Consider the following 16653-nt stretch of genomic DNA (forward strand, 5'->3'; position numbering starts at 1 on the left):
GGAAAGTCTGGATGAGCCTAGGCAGCCTTGTGAGCTGATGGCTGTGTCTAGTCAGCAGGGTGGGAAGGCGAGGAGAGTGGAAGATGAGCGTCCCTGGACCTTACCTGTTAGCTGGGTGGAGAATTGGGACAGTGAAGGAAACATGCCTGTGTCTGTCAGGGGTATTGACTTGCCTATGGAGGGAGCTACCCTGATCTCCAAGCAGTTGTCTGTGACCAGCCCTGTGTGCTGGGACAAGGGGAATGAGATCCCAAGCTGTGTGTCTGGGAGAGGAGAAAGTGTGTCCGGCTCTTCTTTGTCTGTGGAGCAGACGGAAGGGGCCTTTCAGCCTGTGATGGTTGAGGGTCGTGCAGTTGTCTCAGAGCTGGTTCTGGATTCAGCTAAAGCCCAGGAAGGGAAGGGCCCTAAGTTTGTGTCTGCTCGGGAGAATGGCCCTGTAACTAGGTCGCATCCAGTTAGTGTCTGTAAAATCCCAGAGCCCAGACAATTTGGGTGCTTGTATTTTGCCTGTTGCTAGTGTGTGGGTGAGAAAGGGTGTCGCAACTCTGTCTAATCAGGGTGAGATCCTAGCCAGGGCACAAGGAGAGCATGAAGGTGATGTGATTGTGTTACCTACTGAGGGTGTGGAAACCTGTAGCAAGAAGGAAAAGATTCCTGAACTTGTGCGTGGCAAAGGGAAGGAGAATGCTTCTAACCTTTTATCTAAGAAGTCTGTCAGTTTGTCTGAAAGGGGATTGTGTAGGAATCCGCCGGATGGGCCAGAGGTGATTCTGGATGTAAGGGAGACCCAGAAAGAGTCTGTTGTTGCTCAGGAAAGTGTTCCTCTAGAGCAAGCCCTCGGTGAAGAGGGTAAGAGCAGAATTTCGAGCAGAATTTCTGTGAGGGGTGAATTGTTGCATAGAAAAGCCCCTCGGGAAAGGAATCCTCATGGAGTCTTTGCAAGCAGTTTACTGCAACTGAAGGGTGTGAAAGTGATTTAATCAAGAAAGTTTCAGTTCCTAACAGCCAGAAATTTTCTGTTGTGAATGGATCCATGGACTTTCCTGTTGAAGGATCCAGTGTGGGTAGCTTTGAGAAGGTCTCAGATGAAGTGGAAGCTGTTAAGAAAGTTAAACAGTCCTATAACCAAGTGGCTGTGTTTGGCCAGCTTGTTGGGGAGACAAGGTTGTTGAGAAAGGGATGTCTCCATGCTAGTTCTGTAAGTGAAGAGTATGTGGCCCAGGTCAAGATGGGGGCTCTTAACCAAGAGAGCCCGAATTGCAGCCCTCCAGACTGGAGCACTGGGAGAAGACCCGATCCCAGTTTGATCCCCGGGGGTTTTGGGGTGGCCAAAGGGCACGGGCCGCATAAACCTTCCCACATGCAGCCTGCGAGTGCTATCGACCACCCCCGTCCTAAGGGAGGGCGTGAAACTGGAAGCACCTGGTGTAACCCCCACCAAGGAATGGGAGAGATGCTGGGGCATCCATGGGAACGTTGGTGGCTTTGAACTTCCCCAGGTCACCGGCTAAAGTGACCCCACTCAGTTCGGTATCGAAAGGAGGAGAGATGTGATTAAGTGGGACTGTTCTTAATGTTTCCTCTGAATAGTGTGGGGGTGCCTCAGTTTCCCCTATGCAGTTCTTAAGTATCTAGGTGGTGGGATAAGGGGCTATGATCCTTGCAGAGCCCTAGAGGGCAGGTGTATGCAGGGGTCTGGACACAGAGAATGGCCGACACCCTGTTTCCTGGCCACTGATGGCCTGGGCCCTTCCCCCCTGCAAGGTGAGAGCTAAAGGGTTGGAGAACAAAGGGATCAGGTGACCTCCTGGCCCGGAAAGGGACAAAGCCCAGAGGAGGAGGGGCTGGAGGGAGTTTCAGTTTGGGGCTGGCTGGAGACATGGAGTGAAGGGCAGACGTGGTTGTCTGGCTCACTGCCCCCCAAAATGGACCCAGCTGAGGGGTCCTGTTCTCTGCACCTACAAGCTCTGTTTTAGACCATGTTCCTGTCGTCTAATAAACCTTCTGTTTTCCTGGCTGGCTGAGAGTCCCGTCTGACTGTGGAGTTGGGGTGTGTCACAGAGTGTGGGGGAGTCCAGGCCCTGCACCCCTCTTCCAGGGATTCACTGAGACTCTCAGCCAGCCAGTAAAACAGAAGGTTTATTGGACAACAGGAACACAGTCCAAAACAGAGCTTGTGGGGTACACCCAGGACCCCTCAGTCAAGTCCTTCTGGGGGAGCAGGGAGCTTAGACCCCAGCCCTGGGGTTCCCTGTGTTCCTCCACCCAGCACCAAACTGACACTAAACCCACCCAGCAGGTTCCCTGCTGCAGCCTCCGTCCACATTCCCGGGCAGAGGTGTTACCTCCCCCTCCCGGCTCAGGTTACAGGTTCTCAGGTCTCCCATCCCCAGGGCACATTCCCAGGTCAACACTCCCCGCTCCCTGCTGAGTCACATCGTCGCAGGGTGCAGGACCCTCTGGCTTCCCCAGGACCCCGCCTGGGCGGACTCGCTGTGGGAAGCGCACGGAGGGGCAGAGGAGGCTGAATGCTCCGAGGTCAGACCCAGGAAGGTGGAAGCTGGGTGAGCTGTGTGTCCTGCAGACAGGCTGCTCACAGAAAGGAGACTTCCCCAGAGTCCTGCCTGGCTTCATGGGGAGCAGTTCCAGAGCATCGCCCAGGGACTCCGTGACAGAAGGGACCTCAGGAGGTCATCTAGTCCCACCACCTGCTCAAAGCAGGCCCGATCCCCGACTAAATCATCCCAGCCAGGGCTTTGTCAAGCCGGACCTTAAAAACCTCTAAGGAAGGAGATTCCACCACCTCCCTAGGGAACCCATTCCAGTGCTTCACCACCCTCCTAGTGAAATAGTGTTTCCTAATATCCAACCTAAACCTCCCCCACTGCAATTTGAGACCATTACTCCTTGTTCTGTCATCTGCTACCACTGAGAACAGCCGAGCTCCATCCTCTTTGGAACCCCCTTTCAGATAGTTGAAAGCAGCTATCAAATCCCCCCTCATTCTTCTCTTCCACAGGCTAAACAATTCCAGTTCCCTCAGCCTCTCCTCAGAAGTCATGTGTTCCAGTCCCCTAATCATTTTTGTTGCCCTCCGCTGGACGCTTTCCAATTCTTCCACATCCTTAGAATCATAGAATCATAGAATATCAGGGTTGGAAGGGACCCCAGAAGGTCATCTAGTCCAACCCCCTGCTCGAAGCAGGACCAATTCCCAGTTAAATCATCCCAGCCAGGGCTTTGTCAAGCCTGACCTTAAAAACCTCTAAGGAAGGAGATTCTACCACCTCCCTAGGTAACGCATTCCAGTGTTTCACCACCCTCTTAGTGAAAAAGTTTTTCCTAATATCCAATCTAAACCTCCCCCATTGCAACTTGAGACCATTACTCCTCGTTCTGTCATCTTCTACCATTGAGAACAGTCTAGAGCCATCCTCTTTGGAACCCCCTTTCAGGTAGTTGAAAGCAGCTATCAAATCCCCCCTCATTCTTCTCTTCTGCAGACTAAACAATCCCAGCTCCCTCAGCCTCTCCTCATAAGTCATGTGCTCTAGACCCCTAATCATTTTTGTTGCCCTTCGCTGGACTCTCTCCAATTTATCCACATCCTTCTTGTAGTGTGGGGCCCAAAACTGGACACAGTACTCCAGATGAGGCCTCACCAGTGTCGAATAGAGGGGAACGATCACGTCCTTCGATCTGCTCGCTATGCCCCTACTTATACATCCCAAAATGCCATTGGCCTTCTTGGCAACAAGGGCACACTGCTGACTCATATCCAGCTTCTCGTCCACTGTCACCCCTAGGTCCTTTTCCGCAGAACTGCTGCCTAGCCATTCGGTCCCTAGTCTGTAGCGGTGCATTGGATTCTTCCATCCTAAGTGCAGGACTCTGCACTTATCCTTATTGAACCTCATCAGATTTCTTTTGCCCCAAACCTCCAATTTGTCTAGGTCCTTCTGTATCCTATCCCTCCCCTCCAGCGTATCTACCACTCCTCCCAGTTTAGTATCATCCGCAAATTTGCTGAGAGTGCAATCCACACCATCCTCCAGATCATTTATGAAGATATTGAACAAAACCGGCCCCAGGACCGACCCCTGGGGCACTCCACTTGACACCGGCTGCCAACTAGACATGGAGCCATTGATCACTACCCGTTGAGCCCGACAATCTAGCCAGCTTTCTACCCACCTTATAGTGCATTCATCCAGCCCATACTTCCTTAACTTGCTGACAAGAATACTGTGGGAGACCGTGTCAAAAGCTTTGCTAAAGTCAAGAAACAATACATCCACTGCTTTCCCTTCATCCACAGAACCAGTAATCTCATCATAAAAGGCGATTAGATTAGTCAGGCATGACCTTCCCTTGGTGAATCCATGCTGACTGTTCCTGATCACTTTCCTCTCATGTAAGTGCTTCAGGATTGATTCTTTGAGGACCTGCTCCATGATTTTTCCAGGGACTGAGGTGAGGCTGACTGGCCTGTAGTTCCCAGGATCCTCCTTCTTCCCTTTTTTAAAGATTGGCACTACATTAGCCTTTTTCCAGTCATCCGGGACTTCCCCCGTTCGCCACGAGTTTTCAAAGATAATGGCCAAGGGCTCTGCAATCACAGCCGCCAATTCCTTCAGCACTCTCGGATGCAACTCGTCCGGCCCCATGGACTTGTGCACGTCCAGCTTTTCTAAATAGTCCCTAACCACCTCTATCTCCACAGAGGGCTGGCCATCTCTTCCCCCTTTTGTGGTGCCCAGCGCAGCAGTCTGGGAGCTGACCTTGTTCGTGAAAACAGAGGCAAAAAAAGCATTGAGTACATTAGCTTTTTCCACATCCTCTGTCACTAGGTTGCCTCCCTCATTCAGTAAGGGGCCCACACTTTCCTTGGCTTTCTTCTTGTTGCCAACATACCTGAAGAAACCCTTCTTGTTACTCTTGACATCTCTTGCTAGCTGCAGCTCCAGGTGCGATTTGGCCCTCCTGATATCTTTCCTACATGCCCGAGCAATATTTTTATACTCTTCCCTGGTCATATGTCCAACCTTCCACTTCTTGTAAGCTTCTTTTTTATGTCTAAGATCCGCTAGGATTTCACCATTAAGCCAAGCTGGTCGCCTGCCATATTTACTATTCTTTCGACTCATCGGGATGGTTTGTCCCTGTAACCTCAACAGGGATTCCTTGAAATACAGCCAGCTCTCCTGGACTCCCTTCCCCTTCATGTTAGTCCCCCAGGGGATCCTGGCCATCTGTTCCCTGAGGGAGTCAAAGTCTGCTTTCCTGAAGTCCAGCGTCCGTATCCTGCTGCTTACCTTTCTTCCCTGCGTCAGGATCCTGAACTCAACCAACTCATGGTCACTGCCTCCCAGATTCCCATCCACTTTTGCTTCCCCCACTAATTCTACCTGGTTTGTGAGCAGCAGGTCAGAAAAGCGCCCCCCCTAGTTGGCTCCCCTAGCACTTGCACCAGGAAATTGTCCCCTACGCTTTCCAAAAACTTCCTGGATTGTCTATGCACCGCTGTATTGCTCTCCCAGCAGATATCAGGAAAATTAAAGTCACCCATGAGAACCAGGGCGTGTGATCTAGTAGCTTCTGCGAGTTGCCGGAAGAAAGCCTCATCCACCTCATCCCCCTGGTCCGGTGGTCTATAGCAGACTCCCACCACTACATCACTCTTGTTGCACACACTTCTAAACTTAATCCAGAGACACTCAGGTTTTTCCACAGTTTCGTACCGGAGCTCTGAGCAGTCATACTGCTCCCTTACATACAGTGCTACTCCCCCACCTTTTCTGCCCTGCCTGTCCTTCCTGAACAGTTTATAACCATCCATGACTGTACTCCAGTCATGTGAGTTATCCCACCAAGTCTCTGTTATTCCAATCACGTCATAGTTCCTTGACATCACCAGGACCTCCAGTTCTCCCTGCTTGTTTCCAAGGCTTTGTGCATTTGTATATAAGCACTTGAGATAACCTGTTGATCGCCCCTCATTCCCAGTATGAGGCAGGAGCCGTCCCCTCACAGACATTCCTGCCTGTGCTTCCTCCCGGTATCCCGCTTTCCCACTTACCTCAGGGCTTTGGTCTCCTTCCCCCGGTGAACCTAGTTTAAAGCCCTCCTCACTAGGTTAGCCAGCCTGCTCGCAAAGATGCTCTTCCCTCTCTTCGTTAGGTGGAGCCCGTCTCTGCCTAGCACTCCTCCTTCATGGAACACCATCCCATGGTCAAAGAATCCAAAGCCTTCTCTCCGACACCACCTGCGTAGCCATTCGTTGACTTCCACGATTCAACGGTCCCTACCCAGGCCTTTTCCTTCCACGGGGAGGATGGACGAGAACACCACTTGCGCCTCAAACTCCTTTATCCTTCTTCCCAGAGCCACGTAGTCCGCAGTGATCCGCTCAAGGTCATTCTTGGCAGTATCATTGGTGCCCACGTGGAGAACCTTCTTGTAGTGTGGGGCCGAAAACTGGACACAGTACTCCAGGTGAGGCCTCACCAGTGTTGAATAGAGGGGAATGATCACGTCCCTCAATCTGCTGGCAATGCCCCTACTTATATAGCCCAAAATGCCATTGGCCTTCTTGGCAACAAGGACACACTGCTGACTCCTATCCAGCTTCTCGTCCACTGTCACCCCAGGTCCTTCTCTGCAGAACTGCTGCCGAGCCATTCGGTCCCTAGTCTGTAGCAGTCCATGGGATTCTTCCGTCCTAAGTGCAGGACTCTGCACTTGTCCTTATTGAACCTCATCAGATTTCTTTTGGTCCAATCCTCTAATCCCAGGCTCCCAGGCCCCAGGCTCCTCCCGCCTGGAGGAGAGTCCCTGTGGGGCCCTGCCCTGCCTTGCAGGGGGCACACGCTGCCATGGGTCCCCCTCCCGTCACTCCCTGGGCTCCCCGGCCCGGCGGTTCTTACCTTCCTGGCCAGGGGGCTGCTGGGGGCTGAGGCGCTGCTGTAGAGGCTGAGGCTGGAGTTGGAGCGGCTGGGGGACAGCACTTTGGAGGGGGGGGCTGACTGGCTGCCGGCACAGGCGGCTGCGGCCCCGAAGGCGTCTGGGGACAGGTATTTCTCATTGATCTTCAGGTTGGTCCGTCCCTTCACTGTGCAGGGGAGACAGACACGGTGAGCGAGAGGTGCGGGCATGGGCAGCGGCTGCCCGCCCGCAGGGCCATGCTGAGCGCCAGGCGTGGGCGCAAAGGGCCTGGTCAAACTGCAGCGTGCCAGGGAAGCGGGCAGAGGTGCCTGTCAGAGAGTCACCAGGGCTAACAGCTGCCCTGGGCCCTGGCTGGGTCTCCCAGTGAGGCAGCCACGGCTGGGATGAACTGCTGCCCAGCGGATGATGCCCAGGGGACCAGCTGGGTGCGGTTTGGGCGGCAGATTCTATGAGACGTGAATTCTAGCAAAGTCGAGTGGGTAAAGCGGGGTTCTCTCCCCGGCTCTGGGAGGCGCGGGGGTTACGGCTGGAGGCCGGCACTCCTGGGTTCTCTCCCTGGTTCTGGGAGGCGCGGGGGTTATGGCTGGGGAACGGGACTCCTGGGTTCTCTCCCCGGCTCTGGGAGGCGCGGGGGTTACGGCTGGAGCCGGGACTCCTGGGTTCTCTCCCCGGCTCTGGGAGGCCCGGGGAGGCCAAGCACAGACACCGAGCCCCACACTCGCCCTCGCTCCAGGCTCCCCACCTCTGGCCATTCTGGGGGCAGCTCAGTCTCACCCTGCGGGGCGTGCGGGAGCTCGGGCCCAGCTACCCCTGCCCTGCTCAGCCAGTCAGTGAAGCCCCCACCCCGGAGCCCCACAGGGTCGGGGGTGAAACCCTGCTAGTCTCAGCCAGTTCCCCTTCCCCTGCTGCTTCCTGGGGGCTCCAGCGCAGCCACACACCTGGGCCCCCAAGAGCAGCCCTGGATGGGCCAGGGCTCCCCAGAGGGCCCCTGTCCCCCGAGCCTGGGTCCCCTCCTCTCACTACTGGGCCGGGTGACCTGCGGGTTAGCAGGGAGGCCGGGGACTCAAGCGTTTAGGGCACGTGTAATGGAGCCAGGGGGCTAGCGAGGGGCCCTGGGGGCTGCACAGAGGGTCTGGTCCTTGGGGGGCAATGGCAGCGGAGCAAGCCAGGCTGTGCAGGGCCCACCCGGGCACTGCTGTGAGAGGGATGCAGGGGGCCCATGGCAGGGGCCCCCATCATGCCCTGAGCCCTGTGGACAGGCCCGGACTGGAGTGGGAAATGCAGAGGCCGTCGGCAGCCGGGGAGCTGAGCAGGGCTCTCTGTGCACCCGGGAGGCCACAGGGCCTTTTGCAGCCCCCTTGCTCCCTGAAGGCAGCCCAGCCCTCGACCCACAGGAAAACCAGCCCCCGGGGCAGGGGACAGCCTGAGCCGTTTCCAGGCCACCAGCTGGCTGGCAACCGCACCCCCAGGCACAGGGCGAAGGGGTATTCCCCTCGCTGAGCCCCCAGGCCCCCAGGCTCTGCCCCACGTGCTGCAGGGAGCCCAGGCCCCGCCCGCGCCGCCTACCTCGGCAGGGGTCGTTCTTCACCAGGAACTCGTCGAGCGCGATCCAGCCTCCCCCCACTCTCACCATCAAGGTGCTGCGCAGGATCCGCACCATGCGCAGCTGCTGCGACTCCCCGAACTGCGGCGGCAAAGCACGGGGGCAGCGTGAGGCGCCCCGCAGCAAGGACGCGGCCCCCGGCAGGGCTCGCTGCGTCGCGCCCGAGCCCCTCCCAGCCTGGCGCCAGGGCCTGGCCCGAGGGGAGCAGCAGGGTGACCAGACAGCAGGGCGACCAGTCGGGTCGGGGGGGGTAATCGGCCCCTATACGAGACAAAGCCCCGAATATTGGGACTGTCCCTGGTCACCCTAGTCGTAGGACCTACAGCCCCTTGTGCTCCAGAGGCAGCCGGCCAGGGCACGGGCCGCTGAGGGGTCTGCAGGGGCTGAGCTGGGCAGGGCTAGGGTGATCCAGCGCCCACACAGGTTGGGACACCGGTGAGGAGACAAATTATCATGGACCCTCTCCAAACCCCAGCCCCTGGTGCTGGCACAGACCCAGTCTCTGGCTGCTGCCAGGCCAAACGCCTTCTCCAGCCAGTTACAGACGCTGGAATGAGGCTTCACCGCAGGAGCTGGTTCCCCCAATGAGGGGGAGCCACGGCCTGGCTGTGCTGATGTGGGGGTGGGGCACGGCCTCTCCATACTGACCGCGGGCGGGGAGGGAGCCACAGCCTCGCTGTACTGATGGGGGAGAGAGGCCCCTCTGTACTGACCTGGGGAACTGTGGCCCCTCTGTACTGATGGGGTGTGACGTTATTGACTGAACTGGGACCGTATAGAACATGGTTGCAACCAAGGTCCTGTCGTGGCACCAAATCTTGTATAAAGGGGGTCAAATGAGGTGTCTCAGACAAGGTGATGGTTTGCTGGTTAGGATGATGCTGTCTGTGTGTGTGTCTCATTTTTGTAGTTGAAGTTATGAATATTGGCTCTGTACTGTCTGCATTTCAAACTTCTGCTCTGCTTCTGGGGGACACCCCAGACAAGTTGGTGTCAGCTCTGCCTAGCCTGCTGGGTGGCCCATTAAGGACCATCCGCTATACAACTGACCCATTGAGAGAAGGCAGACACGCCTTGGGACTCAGCCAGGTGTGCAGGGACCTGCCTAGGGACAGAACTCTGAGGAGTTTCCAGGCCATGGGATGGGCGGCTTGTCTTTGGGACACAGAAAGCAGAGACCACATGGCAAGAGATTATACAAAGCTGCTGCAGCTCCTCCATCTTGTCTTCAATCCTGCTTCCTACCTCTGGAGGGACTTGGCTGCACTGAAGCTTTGAACCAAGGACTGAAAGACCCATCCCAGCTGGGGATCATAGAATCATAGAATATCAGGGTTGGAAGGGACCTCAGGAGGTATCTAGTCCAACCCCCTGCTCAAAGCAGGACCAATCCCCAATTTTCGCCCCAGATCCCTAAATGGCCCCCTCAAGGATTGAACTCACAACCCTGGGTTTAGCAGGCCAATGCTCAAACCACTGAGCTATCCCTCCCCCCGGAGACTTGATTTTCTTGATGTTCTCCAGAGACTTGATTTGAACCTGCCGTTTATTCCCTCACTGCTGCAAGCCTGAACTGAGAACTTGGCCGTTACTGTCTGTCATTGATTCCATTGAACCCATTCTAGCTCTCATCTCTATCCGTTTCCTTTTCTGGATAAACCTTTAGATTTTAGATTCGAAAGAATTGGCAACAGCGTGATTTGTGGGTAAGATCTGATTTGTATATTGACCTGGGTCTGGGGCTTCGTCCTTTGGGATCGGGAGAACCTTTCTTCTTTTGCTGGGGTATTGGTTTTCATAACCATCTGTCCCCATAACGAGGGGCACTGGTGGGGATACTGGGAAATTGGAGTGTCTAAGGGAATTGCTTGTGTGACATGTGGTTAGCCAGTGGGGTGAGACCAAAGTCTTCTCTGTCTGGCTGGTTTGGTTTGCCTTGGTGTGCGCGGGAACCCCAGCTGGGGCTGTGACTGCCCTGCTCTCTGCTATTGGTCCTGAACTGACACTCTCAGTTGGGTCCTGCCAGAACCAGCAAAGTTACATGCGGGGAGCCGTGGCCCCTCTGTACTGATGCGGTGGGGGGAGCCGCAGCATCTCCGTACTGACCTGGGGGAGCTGTGGTCTCTCTGTACTGACTGGGCACCTCACCAGGCTGCTGCCTGGGGCCCAAAGGGCAGGGAGGACTCAGCCCCAAGTCTCAGCTCTGGCCAAGCGGGGAATCTCTCCCAGCTCCCCGGCAGAGAGGGGTCAGGGCTGAGGGAGACTCAGGATAAGCGCGGTGCCCCTGCTCGTGGACCCAGGTGTCCAAGCGGGCAGGGACATGCCAGGCTGCGGCAGTCCCATCTCGCCGAGGGCAGGGGGTGGTACTTACCCGGTACCGATTGGCACTGATTTGCTCCACCTGGAAGCGCTTGGCACAGTTGCACTGGGCCACCTGCCGGTTTACCTGGAACACAGCACAAGGTCCTGGGCAGTGTGAGGCCTGTGACCGCCCAGCACGGCTTCCAAAGGCTGGGACTCCATGAGCTGGCTGACAGCCTGGAGAGACCCCTCCCGCCCCCAGCATCTGCCCTTCCTCCCTCCATCATCTGCCCCACCTGCTGTGAGCCCTGGGCCCTGCACCGGTCTGCAAGCTGCCCAGCCCTGGTGTGGCCCTCACAGATGCCACGGTGAAAGGGCAGGAACAGCTCCAGCCTGCGAGCCAGCCCCGATTCAACCCATCAGCCAGATGGAGCAGGACGGCTGTGGCTGGCACCCTCCCGCCCATGTACCCTGTGTCAGGGTGGGCTGGGATGGTGATATCACAGGGAGTGACTACGGCAAAGGGCACCTGCAGCCCCCCCATCCCCTCATTTCTGATTTTTTTCCTCCCCCAGGCTCTGAGGGAGGCACAATTCATAGCTCCAGGCAAGGGAGGCCATTAGAGTATCTCGTCTGAGCTCCTATGTAGCGCAGGCCAGCGACCCCTGGGCTGAGCCCCGTGGCTTGTGCTTGGCTAAAGCATGTTCCAGCCAGGCTGGACTGGAGGCCTCCAGAGCGGGAGAGCCCACCCCGACGCTTGGCAAATTGTTCCATGGCTAACCACCCCCCTGTTAAAAACCTGCCCCTCTTTGCCTGGCTGAATTGGTCCAGCTTCAGCTTCCAGCCGGTGCCTCTTTCTCGGGCCTTTTTCTGGTAAAGAGCCAGCTGCTGTCAGCACTCTCCTCTCCCCTTGCAGGCTGTGAGCACGGCACCTCCCCGCCGGTCTCTCAAGCCAGCGGAGGGAGCGCTTTGAGGCTCTCGCTGGCAGCCCTGGAGTTCTGTCTGTGGCTCTCCAGCGTTGCAGCCTCCTGTCTCCAGTGCGGAGCCCAGGGCAGGACGCAGAATCCCAGTGAGGGCTCGGCAGTGCTGCACACAGAGGTCGTCACCTTCCTGCTGCCCCTCTCTATTCCCCTGCGCACGCACCCTGGGATCATATCACCCGGCTGGGCCCAGGGCTGCACCAGGAGCTGTGCCACAAGCCCTCAGTCCTTTGCAGGGTCCCTGCATTGGAATCCAGCCCCCATGCGGTGCCGCCTATGGCTTTGTTGCTAGATGTCTGACCTTGCATTTCACTGTGTCCAAACACGCCCTGTCCAAATGAGCCCCCGTCCCAGGCGATCCAGCTCACCCTGTGACCAGTTCCCGGCATTATTCGCCCTGCGCCAATATCTGTCTTCTTCAGCGCTTAGCCAAGCGGTTGGCTGGAGTGATCATTCACCATTTGGGCCGTTCCTGCGCGGCCACAAGGGTTTGATGGCCCAAGAGTCAAAAACGGAACAGACTTGATGAACCCAGGTAATAGGGGGTCTGCCTCTGTGCCACCTGCAGCCCTCAGGTGGTGGAATTTTATCCGAGCCACCCGGAGAATGATGTTGCTGGAATGCCTTGTGGCATTCTCGTGACATGTCCGAAAAGCATAAGACGCTGTCTGCGGACAATGGCCCCGGGAGTCTGTAGACCAGAGCGACCATAAACATCTGCATTACAGGTGAAGTCATCCCACTTTATGCCCAATATACAACGCTGGCATGTTGTGTGGAAAGCCTCCAGCTTTGCCCAGTCTGAGCAGCACAGCGTCCACATTTGGCAGCCGGACAATGGTACGGAGAGGATATAGACCCTGAACTTGATTGTTGTGCTGGGATGATGTTAATTCCATATTTGTTGTAAATGACACTGCGATGCCAATCCGATGGGGAACCTCCATGTGAGAGTTGGAGGAACTGGTGAGTATAGAACCCAAATAGCAAAAGCTGGAGACTGCTTCGACAGTTTTGTTATGCAGAGATTGGAGTTGCGGGTGGACCTGGTCCCAGATTTTGCAGCTTTGTCTTTGACCACGAAACATGGAGGCCAATCTTAGTCGACTCCCCCTGAGTCCAACCTGTACCGCATCGTGGTGCGGGGAGTGTAACATCTGAAGTAGGGGATCGCTGCTTGGAGCTACGCCATCAACAAGGAAGGCTTGTCTGAAATATCACCCTGGGCATTGCAGGAGGTGGACAGTCCAGCGTGAGCCCTGGACACGATGGCTAACACCGGCGCCGAAGATGCAGGGCAGCAGCTGCCCCTCGCTATCTGAGGTGAGGAACGTCACTGAGAAAGACTCAACGGCTTGGGTCACGCAGCATGAGCCAGTGCTGGTAGCCCAGGGAAGGGCCACGTTACCGCGCCTCCGGCTCCTCCCAGCGGGACAAGGTATTTTCCGGGATAATCGTTCGCTCTTGCTTTCCAAATATCCCTGAACGACACACATCAGCGAGTCTGTCTGTTCTTCCAGATCACTGGTAGAGACGCCAGCCTGATTCCACTGCTAGGTTTAACCCGCTCCCAATATCGTTAAACAACGTGAGACGCTCCCCAGCCCAGGCACGTGTCCCAGACAGGGCTCGGCCCAATCTCCCTCTGCGAACTCCAGCCTTTTAAAGGATGCAGTGATGGCATCTAACCTTGCCCATCAAAAAGACCCAGGTCGTGGCCCCCCTACACCCTGCCAGTGCCCTGGGGGGAGGGTCATCTCGCTCTGCCCTGCCCCGTGACTAAGCCCGCAGGCCCTGCACACGGCCCCAGGGCACAGGCTCTGCTGCCTGAGATGCCACTGGAGTTCCCTTCCTGAAGCCCGGGGCGAGTTCAAGAAGATGGGGAGACGTGCCGGGGAATTACAGACCTGTCAGGCTGACTTCGATCCCCGGCAAGATAACAGAGTGGTTGACATGGGACTCAATTAATAATGAAGTAAAGGTGGGTAATGTAATTAATGCCAGTCGATGTGGCTTTATGGAAACTAGATCCTGTCAAACTAATGGTGTCTTTTTCTGATGCGATTCCGCGCTTGGCTGATAAAGGTGATCGTGCTGACAGAGAGACTGAGACTTCTGAAGGCGTTTGACTTGGTGCCGCCTGGCACTGATTGCTAAACTAGAATGACATAAAATGACCGTGGCCTGAAAACTGGCTAACTGCTTGGTCTCGAACTGTCACTGTAAACGGGGTACTTGTGGCACCTTAGAGACTAACCAATTTATTTGAGCAAAAACTCTGAAACCTGTAAACGGGGCGTTGCCACTGAGCGGGCGGGTTTCCAGGGGGTCCCCCAGTGATCGGTCCTACACTCTTTAACACCTTTATCGATAACCAGACGGAAACATAAAATCATCAGAGTGATCATCATCAGAAACTCAGAAGCCTGATCACCTCTGCAAATGACACAAGAATTGGGGGCATGGTAAATTCAGATTGAAATTCTGATTCAGAGTGACCTGGTGTGACGAAGCGGGACTGTTCTTAATGTTTCCTCTGAATAGTCTGGGGGTGCCTCAGTTTCCCCTAGGCAGTTCTTAAGTATCTAGGGGGTGGGGTAAGGGTGTATGGTCATTGCAGAGCCCTAGACGGCAGGTGTGTGCAGGGGTCTGGACACAGACAATGGCCGACACCTGTTTCCTGGCAACTGATGGCCTGGCCCTTCCCCCCTGCAAGGTGAGAGCTAAAGGGTTGGAGAACAAAGGAATCAGGTGACCTCCTGGCCCCGGAAAGGGACAAAGCCCAGAGGAGGAGGGGCTGGAGGGAGTTTCAGTTTGGGGCTGGCTGGGACATGGAGTGAAGGGCAGACGTGGTTGTCTGGCTCACTGCCCCCAAAATGGACCCAGCTGAGGGGTCCTGTTCTCTGCACCTGTAAGCTCTGTGTTAGACCATGTTCCTGTCGCCTAATAAACCTTCTGTTTCACTGGCTGGCTGAGAGTCCCGTCTGACTGCGGAGTTGGGGGGCAGGACCCTCTGGCTTCCCCAGGAGCCCGCCTGGGCAGACTCACTGTGGGAAGCGCACGGAGGGGCAGAGGAGGCTGAATGCTCCGAGGTCAGACCCAGGAAGGTGGAAGCCGGGTGAGCTGTGTGCCCTGGAGACAGGCTGCTCACAGAAAGGAGACTTCCCCAGAGTCCTGCCTGGCTTCATGGGGAGCAGTTCCAGAGCATCGCCCAGGGACTCTGTGACACCTGGATCACCTGGTCAACTGGGTGCAAGCAAACCAGAGGGCTAAATGCAAATGCATATATCCAGGAACAGAGAACACAGGAGGGGGAACTCTACCTTGGGAAGTAAGGACTCTGAAAAAAATCTGAGGGCTGTGGTGGATAATCAGGTGAACATGAGCCCCAGTGCGATGCGGTGTCCAAAGGGCTAATGGGATCCTTGGGTGCATAAATGGGGGACTCTCGAGTAGGAGCAGAGAGGTTCTTGTATCTTTGTATTTGGCACTGGTGTGACCACTGCTGGAGCACCACACGGTACAGTTCTAGCATCCACAATTCAAGGATGTTGATAAATTGGGGAGGGTTCAGAGAAGACCCACAAGAACGATTAAAAGGATTGGAAAATCTGCCTTATATTGAAAGACTCAAAAAGTTCAATCAAAAATAGGAATGGCCATGTTGGGTCCATCTAGCCCAGTAACTTGTCATCCAACAGTAGCTGGAACCAGGTGCTTCAGAGGGAATGAACAGAGCAGGGTAATTTTGAGTGACACATTGTGACGATGTGACGCAGCAGGGAGGGGGGAGTGTTGACCTGGGAATGTGCCCTGGGGAGGGGAGACCTGAGAGCCTGTCACCTGAGCCAGGAGGGGGAGGGGGAGGTGACACCTCTGCCCAGGAATGTGAACAGAGGCTGCAGGAGGGAGCCTGCTGGGGGGGTTTAGTTTCAGTTTGGGGCTGGGTGGAGGAACGCAGGGAACCCCAGGGCTGGGGTCTAAGCTCCCTGCTCCCCCAGAAGGACTTGACTGAGGGGTCCTGGGTGTACCCACAAGCTCTGTTTTGGACTGTGTTCCTGTTGTCCAATAAACCTTCTGTTTTACTGGCTGGCTGAGAGTCTCAGTGAATCCCAGGAAGAGGGGTGCAGGGCCTGGACTCCCCCACACTCCGTGACACCCATCCCCTGTCATCCAGTCCCAGCTTCTGTCATTCAGAGGTTTAGGGAAACCCAGAGCATGGGGTTGAATCCCTGACCATCTTGGCTAATAGCCATTGATGGAACTGTCCTCCAGGAACTCATCTAATTATTTTTTGAACCCTGTTATTGTCATGGCCTTCACTACATCCTCTGGCAAGGAGTTCCCCAGGGTGACCGTGCATTGTGGGAAGAAATACTTCCTTTTGTTTGTGCTAAACCTGCTGCCTGTTAATGTCATTGGGTGACCCCTGGTTCTTGTGTTACATGAAGGGGTAGATAAGCTATTACCAGCAGGAGAGTGGGGTGGGAGGAGGTATTGTTTCATGGTGTCTGTGTATATAATAATGATATTCTGCAATTTCCACAGTATGCATCCGATGAAGTGAGCTGTAGCTCACGAAAGCTCATGCTCAAATAAATTGGTTAGTCTCTAAGGGGCCACAAGTCCTCCTTTTCTTTTTGCGAATACAGACTGACAAGGCTGTTACTCTGAAACATGAAGGGGTAAATCACACTTCCTTCTTCACTTTCTCCACTCCAGTTATGATTTTATAGACCTCTAGCATATCCCCCTTAATGGACACGGAAGGTCTGATCCAGTCTGGCAATTCCTACATTATCAAACAATGAGCTCCAATAAGGC

General features: G+C 55.5%; 1 protein-coding gene across 1 annotated transcript in view; it reads right to left on the reverse strand.

The window, feature by feature from the left end:
* The window catches only part of LOC102930879 (dystonin), a 103131-nt gene that overhangs the window by 3477 nt on the left and 83001 nt on the right, over nucleotides 1-16653 (reverse strand). Inside the window, exons 36-38 of the mRNA XM_043538898.1 lie at nucleotides 10920-10994; nucleotides 8512-8629; nucleotides 6927-7111 (exon numbers count right to left, since the gene is read on the reverse strand). Coding sequence (XP_043394833.1) covers nucleotides 6927-7111; nucleotides 8512-8629; nucleotides 10920-10994 — 378 coding nt within the window. The remainder of the gene's footprint in view (nucleotides 1-6926; nucleotides 7112-8511; nucleotides 8630-10919; nucleotides 10995-16653) is intronic.

This window comes from Chelonia mydas, chromosome 2, assembly GCF_015237465.2.
Source record: "Chelonia mydas isolate rCheMyd1 chromosome 2, rCheMyd1.pri.v2, whole genome shotgun sequence".
NCBI lineage: Eukaryota > Metazoa > Chordata > Testudines > Cheloniidae > Chelonia > Chelonia mydas.